Source organism: Artibeus jamaicensis, unplaced genomic scaffold (genome assembly GCF_021234435.1).
Source record: "Artibeus jamaicensis isolate MK-2021 breed Jamaican fruit bat unplaced genomic scaffold, CSHL_Jam_final scaffold_3307, whole genome shotgun sequence".
Lineage (NCBI taxonomy): Eukaryota > Metazoa > Chordata > Mammalia > Chiroptera > Phyllostomidae > Artibeus > Artibeus jamaicensis.
In genome coordinates this window covers 7,382,376-7,401,183 of record NW_026522040.1, presented here as the reverse complement: position 1 = coordinate 7,401,183, position 18,808 = coordinate 7,382,376, and the positions used below count along the sequence as shown (strand labels likewise).

The window sequence follows — 18,808 nt, the reverse complement described above, 5'->3', positions numbered from 1 at the left end:
TGAATATTTTTACTCTTTGTTTACTTTTGAAATTAGGACAAACATTTCTAAACAGAAGACATCCTGCTTGGTAGCTATGAAGCAAAAAAGGACGGACAGCAGAGAGCTTTTCCTCCCACACTTTCTCAAGAAGGCATCCTCTCACTGTCCTAATAAGTTCTTATGTACACGAGCCCATTTTCCAAGTTCAACAAGACTCAGGTTCATTCCCAAAACGCATTACGCCCAACCCGCCGTCCTTGTGAGGAGTTCCACCCATGAGCACCCACGGCTCTGCAAATAGGCAGCACCACTGTTCTCCATCACTCACCTTAAAGCTCAGATTCCGAATAATCAATCTGGCTTTCTTATCAGCCACTTTGGCTTTTTTAGGCTTCTGCTCCTTCTTTGGGGACTCTGAATTTTCTAGAAAAACGAGAGGGAATGGACTAAGTCTGTGCTCCACAGCCACCCACCTCCAGGCCCAGAACATCACAGGAAAAAAGCTACTAGCAACACACGGCATTTACATGGGGTTCAGTATGGCAACCCCCAGAACCACCAGATTTCCCAGACTTACAAGTAAACAAAAGGCTAAAATGAGTAACAAAATACATTACATGGTTTTGGATATCAAAAGCAAATTCAGGAAGCTTTAAATTTAAAAGCTCCCTCCACCTCTACCGCACCTTTCCACCTCCTCCTCACCCAGAGAGAAAACTCCCTTTGGTTACTGGAAACTCACCCTTTCCTCCCTTTTCCTTGGACTTGTTCCTCAGCTTTTTCTTGGCAATGCTCACGTTGATCTTGCTGCCCTCAAAGGTGGTAATCTCCTTCAGGGCCCTCTGAACGTCTTCTGGCATAGAAAATGTGACATAGCCAAAGCCTCGACATGCCTTACTCCCTGAGCAATAGCCGGTGGGGGAGAGAGAACACCATTACTACCAACCCTTAGTGATCAATATCAAATTAAACCTTCCCAAAGCAGCTGTAAATCTCTTATCTCACTTTATCTTCAGAACACACTAAGGTAAGTAAAGGAAATACTATCATCCCTTCTTTCCAAAAGAATAATTTGACATAGAGGAAAGTAAGTGAATTGGTTAATATCCCCCAGGGTATTAGCACCTGAATTAATTCTTCATTACCAGCCTCATATTCTTTCCATGGGACTCTCCCAATATAATGGCCACAGAGAAGAATATTAGGACCAATCAAATGAACAGTTGCAAAATGAAAACTGTAACCCACCTTTACCTTTTCTGGTATGTTTTTAATTTAACATTTTTGGTAGTAAAATTTTAAGTAATTTACTGCATCAAAAAGGAAAAAGATGGACCAAATAGTCTGTCTACTACTCAAAGAAACACAGCTCACATGTTCTGCTTCTTTTTCAACTACACTTGAACCTGCGTCAGTTACAAGCCCTGAAACACAGGACACTGATTCACCTAAACTTAAAGTTGACACTTGGAACAAGGAAAGTATACTGTGATCTGGAGATAGGTTTCTTTTCTCTGGGACACCATGGGGGTAGGGGCACATACTCAGATGTGGCCAAAACCATGGGGAGAGGGGCACAGGACACCAGTGCCTACTGGTTGTTCTCCTGAAAGGCAAAGGCCACCTAGAGAGACAGCTTGGTGACTCAGAAGGGAACTAAATGTATGTATGTTCTGGGTAACACTGGGTGCCTATCTCAAGTATCCCTTGAAGTCTAGGTCAGAGGAAGGAATGCTTCTACAATTAAAACCCTTACAATTCACGCTCACTCTGATACATGCCAACCCTCCCTCACAGTGAGGTGATGAGCATCGAGCAGAATGGGAAGCATACAGCAGTACTCCACAAGCCGGTAAAATATCTCCAAGTGGCCCAAGCCGGAAACCCTGGACTCACACTGACTCTGACTCCTTTTTTTCTCCTACCCCACACCTGACCCATCAGCAAATCCCCTCCTTTTTAACTTCAAAACACCCATATTCCAATCACTTTTTACCACCCATTGCTATTATCCTGGTCCAACACCATGATCTCTCACCTGGATTATTGCAAGAGGTCTCCCTGCTTCTGTCCTGATCTCCAACAGCCTATTCACAACACAACAGCCTGACAGCATCTTTCAAAATGAAAGCCAGATCCTACTTACCAGTCCCTGCTCAAAACCAGTAGTTTCCCGCCTCCTTAGAGTAAAAGTCAAAGCCCTTGCAATGGCCTATAAGGTCCTACATGATCTGATACCCAGATTTTATCGCCTAATTCTCTTCCTTTCACTCGCTTTACTTCTGTCACCCAGTATCCTTGAGTTCTCCTTTTTTAAAAAACAGATTTTATTTATTTTATTTATTAGAGAGGGGAAAGGACAGAGAAAGAGGGGAGGAAGTATCAATGTGTGGTCCCCTCTCACGCATCCCCTATGGGGGCCTGGCCCACAAACCTGGCATGAGCCCTGACTGAGAATGGAACCGGCAACTCTTTGGTTCACAGGCCAGCGCTCAATCCACTGAGCCACACCAGCCAGGGGAGTATTCTTGAGCTTTAACTTTCCTCTGCCTAGACTGTTCCTCCCCATTGAAAGGTACATGTTCACTCTCTCACCTCTAGGCCTTCCCTGGCTACTCTATCTGTAACTGATGCTACTCTGCACACCTTATACATACCCCCAACACACATGAGCACACACACACTCCCTGTCCTTCTTCCCTGGCTTATTTTTCCCCTTAGTATTTACCACCATTATCACTGCAAATTCGCTTATTTATTGCTTGTCTTCCCCATCTTTAAGACATAAATAAGAGCAAGGTGTTTGCTTTTGTGCACTGCTGTATCCCCAGGACCCTACAAACAGTGCCTGGCACATAGCAGGCATTCAATAAATATTTATAAGTAACTGAGTAAATGAATAACATAATGGTTAGGAACTCCGGGTCTGGTGATCAAATTCCGGGTCTGCTACTTATTAGCTGTACAAACTTTAAAGTTGAAGTTACCAAACTTCCCTAAACCCTAGGTTCCCCGTCTGTAAAATGGGGTTAAGACTGTCCACCTAACAAGAATGCTGAGAAAATTATGAGATAACACGTGTGGCACTCAGCACCATACCTGGCAATCGGCTGACTCTCAGTACGCCTTACTGAGGTTTTGCAAGAAGGTTGCTATTTTCAGTTACACTAAGATCTTGTATGTGAGCGTGCACTCAGAAACGGAAAGCGCTTTGACATTCAGAAACATAAGACCCTTATGGACTCCTTTAGGACAGAGTCAGCTTGTAAAAGAAACTCAATTCCCAGATCTTTCTCTTAGGAGCAAGTAAAGAATTCCCGCGTGCTGGATTTTGCGAGTGTGTCCTCAGGACGACCCCGCACCATCCCGCTCCCTGGAACCCAGCCCTGTCCTCGACCACCCCGCCTCCTACCTTTCTCAGTCACCACGAAGCACTGCTTCACCGGCCCCACCTGACTGAACAGCTCCTCCAGCTGCTCACTGCGGGCCGAAGGAGGGAGGCGGCCCACGAACAGGGTTAGCCCGGCCATGACGCCGGGAAACAAGCTCGCGGAGCCGCGAAAGAACCAGAAAAACGCACACAATCAATGAGCAGGCTTCAGCACGGAAACCACGCGAAGCAACCCGGAGGTTCCGGAAGTTGCTCTTTACTCTAAAGCGTCCGGAGGAAAATATGGTGGGAGGGGAAAAAACGTTCCGGAATAGAAAAAAAAAAAGTGACTCCAGGGACCGAGCTTCTTCTTGAACCGGGCTCCACCCCTAGTCCAAGTACCGCTCCACCCACCCCCACCGTTCTCCCGCCACCGCTGCGCTACTTTTTACCCTGCTTAAAAGTCTCATTTCCAGGACATTGGTCTGCAGTTTACCAGGGAAGGCAGATGTTTTCGCTCGTGGCCTAGGATCTGACATATAATAGATGTTTAAATAAATATTAATTTCTGAAGTGCCGCCACAGACTCCCAGATTACGTATATAAAATGCAGCCGGAATGCACATAGACACAAGTACATCACAAACATCAAATAATCCTCATGTTCTCAGAGAATGTGAGTCATCTGTCACACTGTAACAGATAACTATACACTGCTTATAACGGTTCACAAATTACAGCTGCTAAAGTACACATAGAAAAAGGATTGTACGCAATCATTCTTTTAATATATATTTATTGAGTTCTTACTATGTGCCAGGCACTAGGGCTGCAATTGGTGAGAAGAAATAAAAGACAGGGTCTCTGCCCTCAGAAAGAATACGATCCGTGTGAGTAGACAGACACCTATAACTAGGTCCTCCCGGAGAGAGGGCAAGATCTTCTCTCAAGTCAGCGTATCAGACAGACACGAGGCTAAGGGGATCTCACTGGTAAGGAGATCTGGGTGCTCCTGGATCCTGAAACACAGAGAATGTTTGCTATCCCATTGGGCTCAGACACTACCTGTGGGCAAGACTGCAGTACCCTGCAGAACATGCAGCTGAGAAAGTGCCCAGTGCGTTTTTTAATAAGTACTTTTAAATAGTGTAACCTGAACACATGGTAGTGAAATTCAAAAAGTACAAATAATACAGTGAAAAGAGAATTTCCTTTTCCCCATTTACCTTCAATAAATTCTGGGTGGATGGATGACTGGTTGATAGTAATGGGGGGAAAGGGAGAACACAACATCAGATTTTTGCAGCCCTAGCTCCAAGTAAGTAATAAATACATACTTACAAGAAAATGCCACAGATGTTTTTGAAACACATAACTCAGGAGAAAAAGTATTGAAATACCAAACAAATTTTTAAGGGTATAGGGTTAATCCTATCCAGGATAAAGAGGGAAAAATAGACAAAGAAAATGGGGTGGGCCATTCAAATAAAGATGGGTTGAAATTCCATGTTACTCCCTTTTTTCTCCTCCTCTCCTGCCCCCTCACTTCTTTAGCAATCAAAATTCCATCCCCAGAGATTTCATCACAAGTTTCAGGGCCCCAGCTATGGGGAGGCCTCAGTGCCCACCAGGAAAAGAACCCAACGAAGGCTGATCCAATTCCTTTAGGACACCCCCTACAATGCTACGTTTTAAGTACTTAGGACCCAAACCCTCCTTAAAGGACAAAATGATATCGTGTCCCTGTGCCCATCAGGGGGCAGCAGCCACCCACAGTGTGAAGGAATTTTGTGCCCTGTGGGAGGATAACAGTGCAGCTGACAGGTTTTACAATTCCCAAATTTCAGACCTGGCTCCCCATCCTGGTCCCCCAGACTCGGCCTCAGCCCCATCCCCTCCTGTCCATTCATATCAGGAACACCACATGGTTCTTGAATCAGGAATATTTGCTCATCCATCTACCCAGGACACATGCAGCGTTCTTTATTAAATAGCAGGAGTTGTGGTACCCTGCACCATACCAGCAAAGCGGCTGCCAGGGGAAATAAACTACTGGCTTCTCTCTCATCCATCACTGTGCAGGAGCTAGGAAAGGAAGTGTGGGGGGGCCTGGGCTATTCTCAGCCAGTATCTCCAGAAGTCCCATCCCTCTGGCTCCACTGCCGCTTGCAGACAAAACCTTCTTATATCATCGCATGCTTCTTGTTCTTAGTACTTTTCACAACTGTTATTGGTTACTTATTCTATTGTAATAATTTTAAGAGTAACTCTTTATTGCCTTCCTTCCCCAGACCACTTTCAACTTTTTAAGTTCAGGACTAGCATCACCTTGTTCACTTTTCTGGCCCCAGGACCTAACACGGTGTACATATTCAGTGAAATGTTTTACAGAAGTTGAATGGATGAAGCTGTCTGTCTTTCATTTCTCTACAGTACTAAGAATTGGAACTGAAGGGTGTGTGTATGCATCGGGATTACCTGGACTCCTCTGGAAAACCTACTTTAGATAAGGACTGAGTTATGAGACAAAAGAGAAATGTCGTCTCACCTAAGTCTCAGACTCTTTATAAAGTCAAAGATAATTCTTTGGAAAAAGTGTCGGAGCTGGTGAACAACCACCTGTGTTCCCCTATGGACCCCTATCTCACCAGCGCCATTCAGAGCTTCCAGACAGAAAAGCTGTGTGTGTGTGTGTGTGTGTGTGTGTGTGTGTGTGTGTGTACTTCTCTCAGAGTGTGAGAGAAGCAGACGGAGAGACTGACTGGGGTACAAGAGGCTTGAACTGCTTTGTCAGGAGGTGTGTGCATGAACCCAAGAACCCTTGATGGGAACAGTGAATGAACAGCTGGCAAGGAGTGGGGTGAGGAAGAGATGGCAGAGAGAAGTTGAGTGTGGGCAAAGGCAAACAGCAAGCACTCCTTCCATGACACAAAGCAGCTCTGATGCTGGGCACTACAGGCACCAGGACACCAGTGAGAAATGCCTGTAATTAGGAGGCTGGCAGTTCTCTGGGCCTCAGCCCAGAGTGGCGATGCAGCAAGAATTTCTGAGCCAAGCTGAGCCAGGTGATGGAGGAGACGCGGTCAGAACAACTCCATTCCCATCCCTCAGCCACGACTGCCCCACCCCCCTCTCATTTTCTTCCCTAATATGACTTCACTGCCCACCCCCCAAACATCAGTGACTCCTCTCTGCATTCTGAGGACCCAGGCCTTGAACCCTCCTCTCAGCCATAACAGATCTTCATGTGCAAGAGGAGTGCTATTTCAATCCTTCCACTAGGGCACTGGACCTGATCTCTCTGCCTACTTTCCTCCTGGCTCCCTGCCTTCCCTTCTCAAATCCCCACCAGCTGATGGGCAGCGTTGGAAGAAAAACCACTCCTATTTCTCTTTTTCCCTGTTCAAGTCTAGCATGTGTTCCCTTGTAGGTCTCTCTGTAATGTGCAGGACATCTGCCAAACCACTGTCAGATTTTCATTTTCAAACCTAATCTACGGCCCTCTTTTAGTACCACTCTGAACTTTCTGCATTTTAGCCAAATAATAAATGCACACTACAGCGCTCAGAGCCAAATGCTCTGGACAAGGGAGGGATTACAGAGAGTGGGTGGTTTGGATACATTCATGGGTCTCTGCACTGTGAGCTATGCTTTGGAAGGTAGGATGAGGCTGGAGTTTGGGGAAGACAGGCTTTCTTTAGCGGGGATCTGCACCTATGGAAGATAAGTGTCCTGCAGGGGAAGGAGAGTTGCGTATCTAGCCTTGAAGGGGCCCTGTTGGTAGGTGGAGCTGGTGTGAATTCCTCTGGGAATGGGGTGGAGACATCGCTGGGGCTCCCAGCCCATGGTGATCAAGCCCTTGATATGTGTATCAGCATTTCCATGAAGCTCTTACTACTAACTAGTTCCTAGCCCCCTGCCCACCCGGACCTGAAACCCAGCTCTCTGGACGGCAGATGTTTTCAACAAAGACTGGAGAGTTTCTGCATCACCTCTCGGGGCCATGTTCTATCTCTGCAAAAGCCACTTCCCAGAGAGTCAGCGGGTCTTCGGGGGGCTGCTCCCAGGACCCTCACTCAACCAGCCACAGGACATGACTCCTTGCAGTTGAGAGAGAAGGTCCCTGGGGTCTGAAATGGACCCACCCCACACAAATGCTGCTTCTCTTCCAGAACCAAAGCTGCTGTTGCCTCACCTAAGAAGGTCAGACTTCTTAGGGAGTGGTGGTCGGGAGTGGAGCACCTTGGAGCTTTGTTGCCTCACCAAGAAGGTCAGACTTTCTCCTCTGAAAATATTTTATTGATAAAGTAATTCTAATAGCACTCACCTCCCACCCAACAGCTGTAGAGTCCCCTGGATCTGTCTTGAGCCCTTCTGTACGGAAGGGTCATGTTTCTGTGGGAAGGGTCAGGTGGAGAACAGAAAGTCTCACTCAGGAAGGGATGGGATTCCTGGGTGTGGCCAAAGTGGGTATGGGGACTGAGGGCCATCTCGAGGTCTTCTGAGGTTAGCTCCTCTCACTCAGCACCAGAGTGGGGAATGGTGGTCGGGAGTGGAGCACCTTGGAGCTTTATTGCTGGTGAATGCCAAGGAAAGAGGGACCCCTGCCAGCCTAGCATTGTAGCTGAGGGCATCAGAACCCAGGGCTCCAGAGAAGGTAGCACTAATTCCCAATCAACATAACCTGGCTGCTAAAACACCCACCCAGGAGCACCTGGATGTGGAAGGAGACAGGGAGAGGTATCTGAACCAGGCAAGACTGGGGAAGGGTTACAGTGTGCAGGTCTCGGAGGAGCAGGCGCGGAGGGGCTTCCTCTTCACAGGTCTATGGTGTCGCTGCCTGTGCTCAGCTCGTCTATCTGGCGGCACGCGTCCAGGAATTGCTCCTGCAGCAAGGCCTCTTCGCCCTGCAGCTCAGAGGCAGGCTCCGGGGACTCGCGAGAGGGTGGGGACAGAGCCTGGTAGGATCCTGAGGCTGGGAGGCTGGGGCTACTTCCTGAGGGACGCGGGGGACTGAGGACGCAGACCAGCGGACAGCGCGGGGCCCTGTCTGGGCTGGAGCAAAGCAGCATGGACGAGCTGTCCCGGGAGAGTCCGCAGAGGGAGCTTGACGACGCGCTACTGCCCGCGGGCCAGGCCCCGGGAGAGGGAAGCTCCAGGGGCGCAGGGGTGCCAGGGGCGTCCTCAGACCTCCCACTGAGCACAGCCTCGGTCTTCGCCCCCAGCGAGGCGGTGCTGTAGAGGCCGAGCCCAGGCAGGGCTTCTTCGAAGGCAGGGCCCTGGAAGAGGCCCGGCGTGAGCAGGGCCTCGCTGCACAGGGCCTCCTCGATGCTGCGCCTCAGATTGATTGGGGAGGGCGGGCGGAAGTCCACTGTGTAGTCGCTGCAGGGGGAGGAGGCCGGGGAAGGGGCCGGGTTGGCCGCTGCCGGGTCGAGGCCCCGGCAGGCGCCGCCCTGGAGTAGGAGGTCGGGGCCCGGCCCTGCCAAGGCGCACAGCTGCAGCAGTTCTGCGTCGCCACGCGCCATGGCGCTACCCAGAGGCTCCTTGTCTGGGGGCCCGGTGACCCAGCGTCCGGGCAGCAGCGGAGCCGCGTGGCCCGGAGACAAGCGGAAGAGTTTGGCCCAGCAGCGCGGCGGCACGCGGCGGCTGCAGAGCGCGGGGTAGAGGCCCAGCAGCGCCAACGGGAGCGCAACGCCCACCTCGCCCAGACGCAGGCCTAGCTGGAAGGCCCACCAGGGCCAGGGCCCCTCCAGGCCAGGCTGGCCACCGTAACCCAGGGCGTGCAGCACCTCGTAGCCCTGCAGGGCTCCGCTCAGGAGCCCGAAGGTTCCCGCCACTGGGGCTGTGCGCGCGGCTCGCCGCCAGGAATCGCGCGGGGCGAAAGGGCTGCGCGCCTGCGGGAGTGGGGTGGCCCCCTTGAAGCCGGACCCTCCCAGGGGCGCTCCGGCTCGTCGCCGCCGACCCCTCCAGCAGGAGAGCGCCAGGAGGAGCCCGGACAGGAGGGCAGCGAGGAAGGCGTGCAGCCCGCGGGAGGCAAGCCGCAGGGGCCTCAGCCGGCGGTGAGCGGCGCTCCCGAGGGCGGCGGCGGCCGCCAGAGCCAAGCCCAGGAGCAGCAGCGCGGCCAGGCCTGCGGGACACCGCGGCGGGCGCGGCCGGGCCAGCAGCAGGCAGGCCAGGCCCAGGCCCGCAGCCAGGCAGGGCAGCGGAAGGTCCTGCAGTAGCAGCCAGGCGAGCGCTGGCAGCCGGTCGCGATGCCCATAGGCGTCGTAGAAAAGCGGGAAAGCCCTCGTGGTCCCGGCGGAGAGCAGCAGCAGGTCCAGCAGCGCCAGGCAGGGGGCGCCAGGCGGGCAGCGCCAGGGCAAGAGGGCCAGAGCCAGCAGCGCCAGCAGGGCCACCAGGCCGAAGAGGGCGCCTACCCCGTACACGTGGGCCTCCCAGGCCAACCCCCAGCGAGCCCTGGCCTCTGCCCAGTTGGCCTCCAAGGTGAGGAAAAAGAGGGGCAGCGGGGCTGCAGGAGGCTGCCCCTCACGTCCAGGCAATTCTCCGGCGTTGCAGGACCCTGGCCCACATTCTGGCTGCACAGAAGGGTTCCCAAGGCTGGCAGGAGAGGGGTCATCTGGGCCAGAAGTGGGGATGGTGGCATCTGTAGTCAAAGAACATTTGTCTGAGAAAATTGCACAGCCCTCCCCCTGCCACTCCTATTCTCCCCGCAGCCAGTGGCCTGTGCCAGTCAGAGTCCTCATAGCACCCAGGACACACTTGTCTTAAATATGAGGCTCACCCGACCTCTCGCCTCTGGGCAACCTATCTTCCCCTCTCCCACCGAGCTCCTCATGTTCATCCCCCTCGCTCTCCACCCCCCAGGTCCCTACTTCGCTCATTTCCCTTCCTCACTCTGTGATTCTACAGCAAAAGGTTTTCCTGAAGAAGTCCCAGAATTTTACAACTGGAAGGGACTGTGGAAGTCCCCTCTAATTCAAATCTTTCACCAGAAAGGAAGCTTCAAGAGAAAAAAATGTGGTTTGCTTTGCTCACATGTGAATCCCTGTGCCTGAAATGGTGCCTGGCACAGAGTTGGCACTGAGCAGGTGAATAAGTGAACCTTCTTATTTGCCAGTGGAGATATTAAGGGTCCGCTGAGAGGCAAAATGACTTGTCCAAGGTCACAAATGGCAGAGCTGTCACTAGAATCCACGTCTGGGCCCGAGTCTGGGTCCCTTTCCACGACTCCAGAGCCTGTTGCTAATACCAGTCTGTTCATCTCTCGTCCTGCAGCTCTAACTCCCAGCTCCCACCCTGGCGCCGTGAGAAGCTCCCCCTACCCTTTTCAAAGGTTTCCCCCTTCTCCCTGTCTCGTCAGGAAAAGCCCCTCCACACACATACACACACGGGCACGCTCTTGCAAACACACACATGCAGCAGGATGAGAGGTGGGACACTCATGTCCCCACCCAGCGCCCCGAGGAGAACACCTTTCCTATTCACTGGGCCTCCTGCTTGCCTTGACCCCTACCTCGGCCTATCTATGGCTGCGGTCTCATTCTGACTCAATCACAAAGCCACTGGTCTAAGGCTCTTCACAGACATGTCCCTTTGCTTCTGGCCCCATTTTATAGAAGGTGACATTGAGATGAACTGCCCTGGGTCTCGAGACTACCCTTCAACTCATAGCAAAGACCAACTGCAGAGATCACAGTGGGATAAAGTGCCCTCTGAGTCAGTGAGCCCCTCAGGGGTTGCTCTGGGCTTCGCTAACTCAGACTCCTCAGCCTCATCCTGTGCTCCAACATCCTCCCCACTTCCTGAAGGATAGAAAGTCAAGTAAGAGAGGGTGAGGAGTAAGATCTGATTATATTCTCCTGGAGCAAGAGGAGTTAGAAGGAGTTACAGGGATCCAAGCATTCTCCCCATGGCCAAGGAGCAAGGGAGGATACCTCTCCTTACTCCACCTGGAAAGTCTCAGCAGAACTGTGGCTGCAGGCAAGGATGGAAGTAGAACGATGGTGGTGAAGGATGGTGGAAATAGGGAGGAGTACAGGAGGCAGACGTAGGACGAGGGGGAGGGCCTCCTGACAACCAGACTCCTGAGTCTGCCCGGCCGTGTCTAGCCGTGCCTCACTGGGCAATCCAGGAAGACCCCAGGAGCACGGCCACCCCAGGCAGTGCCCACTCACGCTGGGACACACAGAATGGAGCAGTCCTGAGAACAAGGAAAAGGAGAGAGGAGGGCAGAAAGGGGCTCTGGAGAGAGAGGAGGGGAAGACAGAAGCAGACGACTGCGAAGGGCACAAAGAGGGAGCAGCCAAAAAATTAAACATCCACAGCTCGCTGCCTCCTGCGAATGGCAGCAGGCGCCCTGGCTCCCGTTCCACCACCTTCAGGTCTGCAGTGGGGAGAGTGCCTGCCGCACAGGCCCTTACAGGCTAAATGGGTGATGTGCGCAAAGCCGTTGGTGCCTGGCGCATAATGTGCATGCAAGATATGACTGCCATCGGTGTCATCATTATCGGCTACTGTCCATCACCCATCAGCTGGTGTTTGTGAGATTGTGACCATTTCTGGCCTCAGACTACTTTTTGATTAACTAACAAAAGACTCTTGTCCCTTAGCACATCCTCAACTTACTTAGAAAATCGACAATTAGTCAAATGAGTGAATAGTGACACATTCTCACTGTGTAAACCCTATTGGAAGAACACTATTTAGATGGATTGACCGTCCCTGAACACCTAGTGAAGACACAGCCGTGAGTTCAAGACACGACTGGGACAGCTTACAGATGAGTGGCCGGCATCACTCTGACGTTGGCAGGACCTGATACATGTGCTCCCTCCCTCGTCCTCATTCTTTCGTCCCCTCCGATGCCCATGCCCAACCACTTCTTCTGCAAAGTGGTTGAGTTTGCCTGGTCTTTCCTCGGCCTTGGTGGGCTCTGCAGAGGAAGATGGTGCCCAGGAGCTCCACAGCCTGAGCCAGCCTGCCCCCCACTAAGCCTTCACTGTGCTCACTGTGCAGACAAGTGCAGCTCTCGGATCTGCTCTACTTCTTACCTAAGGGCCACAGGAAGCCCCATCTCTCACCTCTGTCCCAAAGCACTATGGCAACTAGAGCCAGTTTCAGTGTCCAAAGAAGCCAGAAAAGGGATAAAAACCAGAAAGCAGGCAACGTATAGGCACAGCTCAGGTGCCAGAGGGGGGAGTTCTAACTGTTCCCAAGGGGAAGGACATGCCCGGTGTGTCCAGAACTGGGCCACGTGTGGGCGGGGACCAGTGAAGAAGACCTAGCTTCTGCCTTTCAAAGGGTCCCCTTGACCTCAGCCCCTGCCTCCCCTCTCGAGGCTTCCCCAGAAGGAGCCCTCAGTTCCCCCCAGAACAGCCCAGAAGACAGTGACTTCCTGGGACCCCTCTCCTCAGCAGGCCTCCCTGACAAGAAGGCTGCAATCTGGCCCTGGGGCCCCTGTTGACCTCAGGGACAAGGGAGGAGATGGTATGTCAATGTGAGTAATTGGGGAGGTTGGAGCTAGCTGGGGAGGAGTTGGAGAGAGGGGCTGGCTGGATATATGGAAAAGTCAGGCCTGATTATCCACCAGCTGCCCAGATCAAAGGGCTGGGGGATCACAGGCTCCACTCTGGATGCTGGCAGCGGCAGCCTGTTCAGTGTCCTGGCCCCGTCCCTCTCCCCACCCCCACCTGCAGGATTATGGAAGATTGATACCTTTTGTGAGGATGACACTCGAAATATCTAACAACTGGAAATGGCACAGGTGCCAGCCAGGGTGGTCAGAGAGTGGAGGGGAGTGCTCAGGGGGCGAAGGGCCATGGGTACTTACAAGAGGTATAAAAGCCTTTCAATGTGTTAACAACCTATACAACTGTTTCTGGGTGGACTAAGCTGAATAGGAGCTCTGTCCAAGGTGAAGGGACCTGATGAAAGAGAACAGAAGCCTTGGGGTCAAAGGTTAACTACTCATAAGTTAGAGAGATCCTAGAGGAGTCGCAGAGCAACTCCCTTTGTCCCCTAATGGACACCACCCACACACGCTGCTGGCTCGAGCGAGGCCCCTTGGCCTGCCCTCCAAGAGGACCTAGCTCTCTTGGGCTTATCCAAGAGGAACAGTCAGGGAGAGGCTGGTTTCCTGCAGCCACCAGTGAGGAGGGGGAAGGAGGGCGGGGCCTGTGAGCTGGGCTGCCCCTGATACTGTCCAGACTCATTAAACCTGCCTGGCCAGTGCTGTCCGTCACCCAGCTGACAGACTGCAAGCTGAGAGCCGGCATCCTTCCCCTGAGGCCATGGAGCCTGTCCCCAACCCCACAGCAGATTCTGCCACTGCCACACACTGAGCTGCACAGGGGGGAAATGGCAGCCTCCTGACCCACGTGCCCGGGAGGGCAGTGAGCGTGCAGGAGTGAGCCGGAGGCAGGTGCTGTGTCAAGTCCGGAGCTGCAAGAAGTGGGAGACCAGTGGTTTCTGGTGTGGGGCGGCTCAGAGGATTCACAGGCACAATCAGCCCTTTGCAGAGCAGAGCTGGGCCTGGAGGTCCCTCTCCATGACTCCCTGGGCCTCACCTACCCGAACCTCTCCCCGAGCAGTCTGCCCTCTGTCTTGTGGCTTAAATGCTATCCCATCTCACCTTGGGGTTGCGGTGACTGAGAGGCAGGGTCTGGAAGTGTATTTGAGATGCAGGGGAGAAAGAAGCAAGGTTAACAGCTACTATTTAGTGAGCTTCTACTTTGTGCTCAGCCTTATGCCAGGAGCTTACATTATCTGGAAGCTTCACAATAACGAAATCGGTACTATTATTAAACCCTGGATATATGAGCAAGATTAAGGTTCAGAGACACTAAATAACCTGCCCCAGGGTCACCAAGCTGGTTAGTAAGTGAATCAGGATTTAAAGCCAAGTCCCAAGATTCTGGAGCCCCTGGGCTTTCCTCTGCACCCCCAGCCCCTCTTTGTGCTTCCTTGAACAAGGATGGCGTCTGTCTGTTTAAGATCTTCAGCATCTTCCCAGTGAGGAGCCCGGCTCTGCCCATACCTGACAGCACGTCATGTCAAATCAGACAGCAAAGCAGAGAGCCCCAAGGCTGGGGTGGGGGTGGGGAGTCGGGCCAGGCAGGCCGCAGTGGAGGGTGGGGTTGGTGCGGAGGCTGTGGAAATCATGAAGTAGGGTGTGTGTCTGTTTGCCCCTGATACATTGGTCTACATCCTGCCCTGCCTGCGGTTGCAGAGCTCCCAGAGGACCATTACTCAACTCTGCGTGGGACTATCCCCAGCAATGCTTGTTCTCGTATGATTAATATGTATCTCCATGGTGATGATGAAGAGAACAGTGATTATAATTATGATGACAATGAAACAAAAGGGTCCCAGAATGCCAATCACTGGCCAGCATGTAGTAAGTGCTCAATAAGTAACTGTCAGTTCTAATGAATGGGACACTTACCTAGTGATGCTGTTGCAATAGAGGCAGGGCTTAGGGAAGCAGTCGGGTCCAGTGGGCCTGGGCTTGGGAGCTTTCTCTCTGGGAAGGATGAGGGCAGGGACAGTGTGGTACCAAAGAGCCCTGCAAAGGGAGCACATGGGCTTGAGTGCCATCTAACCAGCCAGCCTCGGCCTCTGGGCTTTTGGTGAAAAGCCTGTCCTTCCCCAGAACTTTCCCTAAGAGAGCCACTGTCCCAGGAATTATAGCCACATGTCCACCAGGAGCTAAGCTCCAAGGGCCAAACCGGACTCAGGATGGCAAAGAGGGAATTTCCTCCTGGGAGCAGTGGCCCATGCCCTGGGGCCTGGAGGAAGCAACACAGACCTTCCCTTGAGTCAAGGACAAAAGGAAAAGGCAAGTGCTGGTTAGGCCCCTAGTACAGTGCCTAACATGTAGAGATATTCTGTAAATGTTTGTTGCAATGAAATAAACAAATGCTCACCTGGAGAATCCGAGACTCTGGAGGCAGAGCTTGGGGATGTAGCGGGGCTCACGGGGCTTGCACCTGAGAAGTTCCGGAGTGGGGACAGAGTAGTGCCAAAGAACCCTGCAAAAGGAGCCCTGGCTGAAGCCTCCTCTACCTGCCGGGGCAGCCCAGCAGGGGCTCTCCTCAGGATGGAGCGGGTACTCACCAAAGGGCCCCAGGCGCCCAGCAATCTCTGCCAGGCTGGCCCGCAGACTGGGCAGCAGGGGCAGCGTTCGATGCCCCAGTGTGGGGGCTGCGCCTGCTCTCAGCGCCATGTCAAACTTCAGTTCCAGCTCAGTCTGGTGGGGTCTGGGGGCACTGGGTGAAGGTGCTGTAGCTGTCAGAGCAGTATCCCAGGTCACAGTGCCCATCCTGGGCCGGTAAGAAGTGGTAGGCCTGTCGGTGGGCTCAGAGAGGGGAGATGTGGATTCCAGAGGCAGGGAGGAGGCCCGGGGAGCAGGGCTGCCTTCAGCAGAGCCCCACTCTGCGGGGGAGTTCCCAAGGGAGCCCACCAGCAGGTCCCAAAGGGGGTCAGTCCTCAGTCCTCCGACCACCTCTTCCTCCAGCTCCTGGCTCAGCCCAGGAGAGAGTGGCTGGGTCTCCGTAACAGGGCTCCCCCAGGCTGCAGCAGGTCCCCGGAGGTGAAATTTGAAGTTAAGTCCCAGGTTGAGAGAGAGCATCGAGGCCTCACTCTGAGGTGGTGGGGTCAAAGTGGTGAGGGGGGCACCGGGGATGGAGGAAGCAGGCTGGGGGCCTACGGGAGCAGCAAGCAGGAGCCCGAAGAATAGCCCCAGACCCAGACGGCCATGCCCTGCCATGGCCCTCCTTGGTCTCAGTGGCCTCGGCAAGCAGGGGACTCTTCAGCACCTTTTGAGCACAAAAGTCCTGGAGAGAGGAGAGGTACCATGAGGCCTGGTTACCTGGATGGAGTGCCTCAGAGAGAGGCTTCTGATCACAGAGAAGCAGGTGGTGGGGACAGGATGCAAAGGGTTCTGCCCAGGAAGACTTGCCAGCTCCTTCCTCCATTCAAGCCCCAGTACAAATCCCTCCCTGCAGTTTCCCTAAGGCTTCCTCTCCCTGAGCCCCTGCTTCCCCCACCTGCTCAATTTGGGGGCTGGGGTACGACAGCAACCAGCTGCTCTCATCCTTGACTGATCATAGATGGGACAGACCTGACTCCCAGACTCACAGATCCCTTCCTTTCCTTCTCCTCTATCATTCCCTCCCACCCCCAAATATGTATTGAGGCTACTATGTGCCCAGCACCCTTCTGGTAATACAGCTGTGATCAAGCTACCCTCAGGGATGAGACTCAACCTATTCCCACCCCCACCTTGGGCCCCAACCTAACAGGTTGGCCCTCTATTCACTCAGGCCCAGGAGCACAGGGCCCTGGGGGCCGGATGGGGGGGGCAAGCACAGGGCTGAACGATCTGGCAGAGACAGAGAAGGCAGTTCTGCTTTCTCGTCTGGCAGAAGCCCTGTCCCTTCAGCCTTTCCCCTCTTTCCTGGGGCTTGGCCTCCTCCCTTCCCCTTAACCCTAGGAGTATTTGGGGGAGGGGCAGCTTGGCCATCTCCGGCTTTCTGGGAAAGATGGCAAGGCAAAAAACTGGGCAAGGGTCTGCTGCAGGAGACGCCTACCCCACTACCCAGAACCCCCTCCCTCCACACACATGTGGTGAGGGTAGGTGAGGGTGAGCCAGAGACGCACGTGCACCTGGCACCCTTACATCATGCACACAGCCCCCACCACACTCACCCACTCACCCTTCACACAGCCCTGCTCACAAGTGTGTGCACACATTCAGTCCTGCTGAGGCCCCCTCCCTCCTGTATATGTTCAGATCAAGCTCCGTGAGCTTCTCAGCCTCCCGTCTGTCTCGCCCACACACCCACACGCACACACCCCTACCTCACAGACACACAGTATGTACAGTCACACTGAGAGGCACACGCCCCTACACACATTCACACACCCCTTACAGAGACACATGACACACAACATCCCCACACCCCCCCCATGCATACACGCCCTGCAGGCGCGCGCACACACACAGGCACCCTGCACGCCTGGCCGACCTGCTCCTCTCGCCCCCTCCCGGAGGCGGGTCTCCTCTGCCAAGTCCCCAGAGAAGGGGCGGTCGAGACCGCCGTGGCGCCCAGCTGGGTGATAATCAGCTGGGTCTCGCCGATTGATTCCCTGGGTCGCTCCCACCGTCCCTCGGCTCGTCCAGGCAACCGCAGCTTCACCGACGCGCTGCCCCGGGTCTGGCCCGGCCCGACCCGGCGGCCCGCAGCGCTGTCCCGAGGCGGGCGCGCCGGCCCGGCCCCACGCCGCGCTCGCTCCCCGCGGCGCCGCCTCCCGGCTGTGCACCCCGCTCCCCGGCCGAGCAGCCCGCGCCGGGGCTCCGCGGCAGCCGCGCTCGGACCGCCCTCCCGCCCCCTTCCCCTCGCCCCCGCCCTCCGCTCCTCCTCCCACCCCGCCGCGGTTTGCGGTCCGCGGTCCGCCCCCCACCCCGGCCGGCGGGCGGGCGCGCACGACTGTGCCCGTCTCCCCCACGCGCGCTCATTCACCCGGGGCTGCCGATCAGCCGCGGCGGGCGCGGGCGCGTCGTTCTCAGCCTGGCGCGGCAGCCACACTCCGCAGGGCGGCCCATCACACACATCCATCCACACGCACGCCTCCCCGGGAAGCTCACCCGCGGGCCAGGGCGCCGCGCGCGCGCACCCGTGTGCCGTGGACGCAGACTCACGGACTCTCTCTCTTTACACACACACACGCGCGCGCACACACGCACGCACACGGCGGCTGGCTCCAGAATGGCACCCCGAGCCAGAAGCCCCACTACGTTTATTAAGCTGTGAGTAAAAGTGTAATAGGCACTTCGACACCTTTTTTCTCGTGAGTCCTCACCACAGCCCCGTGGGTGTCCCCATTTCACAGAACTAAGGCTCAGAAAAGTAAGGAATCTGCCCAAGGTTGCGCAGCTGGCGGAGTCCCGAGCCCGGCCTCTCTGCCGCCCTCCCCACCGCCTGGCGCTTTCCGACGGCCGCCCTGCTGCGGGGATGCCTCGGACGGGCACAGGTGGACTGGCGACCGTCGGTCCATGTGTGTAACTTTTTTTTTCTTTTTGGCTGAAACTGATTTCTCGGAAATACTTAGGTGTTCAGAAATGTCTGCCAGAGAGAATGGTGAGCTAGGCTGCTTGTGAGAGGAGGCTTATAACTTGTTTCCAATCAGGGGCGGGGGGGGAACCGCGGAGTCGGAGGGTGTGCAGCCGCGCGGATGAGAGCCCGGCCGAGGCTGCCGCCGGGTTGAAGGGACCCACGGGCCGGGTGCTCGCTGTGAACACTTCATGGTCCTCGTTAGGCTGACACCGTGACTGGTTTAAGTGGGAGTGCCTCATTTATGTTGTCTCGAGTCTCTAAATCCCTTAAAATGTTCCTAAAAAAATGCTCGTGGGGGGGGTGCATAAAACAGGGGGGGGGCTCCCTGCACCAGGTAAAG

The 18,808-nt window shown here is 54.4% G+C and overlaps 2 protein-coding genes across 4 annotated transcripts in view; both read right to left on the bottom strand.

Annotated features, from left to right (window-relative positions):
* RBM28 (RNA binding motif protein 28) overlaps positions 1–3,612 on the bottom strand; it is a 30,073-nt gene extending 26,461 nt beyond the window's left edge. Inside the window, exons 1-3 of the mRNA XM_037167749.2 lie at positions 3,395–3,612; positions 725–883; positions 311–405 (exon numbers count right to left, since the gene is read on the bottom strand). Of these exons, the coding sequence (XP_037023644.2) occupies positions 311–405; positions 725–883; positions 3,395–3,512 (372 nt within the window). The 5' untranslated portion in view covers positions 3,513–3,612. The remainder of the gene's footprint in view (positions 1–310; positions 406–724; positions 884–3,394) is intronic.
* A 4,073-nt stretch (positions 3,613–7,685) lies between these two features.
* Positions 7,686–17,589, bottom strand: PRRT4 (proline rich transmembrane protein 4). Of its 3 annotated transcripts, XM_037167742.2 has the most exons (6): positions 17,380–17,589; positions 15,467–16,185; positions 15,277–15,381; positions 14,796–14,915; positions 9,769–9,995; positions 8,467–8,734 (listed from the first exon to the last, which is right to left on the bottom strand). In XM_037167742.2, exons 2-6 carry the CDS (start codon positions 16,116–16,118, stop codon positions 8,537–8,539), a joined length of 1,302 nt encoding a protein of 433 aa, XP_037023637.2. In that variant the 5' UTR covers positions 16,119–16,185; positions 17,380–17,589; the 3' UTR covers positions 8,467–8,536. The 3 variants fall into 3 exon arrangements, with proteins under 3 accessions (XP_053513084.1, XP_037023636.2, XP_037023637.2); XM_053657109.1 differs by having other exon boundaries at positions 7,686–9,995; XM_037167741.2 differs by lacking the exon at positions 17,380–17,589 and having other exon boundaries at positions 7,686–9,995; positions 15,467–16,207.
* Positions 17,590–18,808: the final 1,219 nt, after the last annotated feature.

What these genes read in the sequence shown, in the direction of transcription:
- PRRT4 (XM_053657109.1), bottom strand. Translation starts at nt 16,118, where the DNA reads ATGGCAGGGCATGGCCGTCTGGGTCTGGGGCTATTCTTCGGGCTCCTG. An exon ending in TGGGCGCCTGGGGCCCTTTG is followed by an intron (nt 15,382 to 15,466) that starts GTGAGTACCCGC and finishes CTCCTTTTGCAG; the next exon opens with GGTTCTTTGGCACTACTCTG. An exon ending in CAGAGTCTCGGATTCTCCAG is followed by an intron (nt 14,916 to 15,276) that starts GTGAGCATTTGT and finishes CTCCCTTTGCAG; the next exon opens with GGCTCTTTGGTACCACACTG.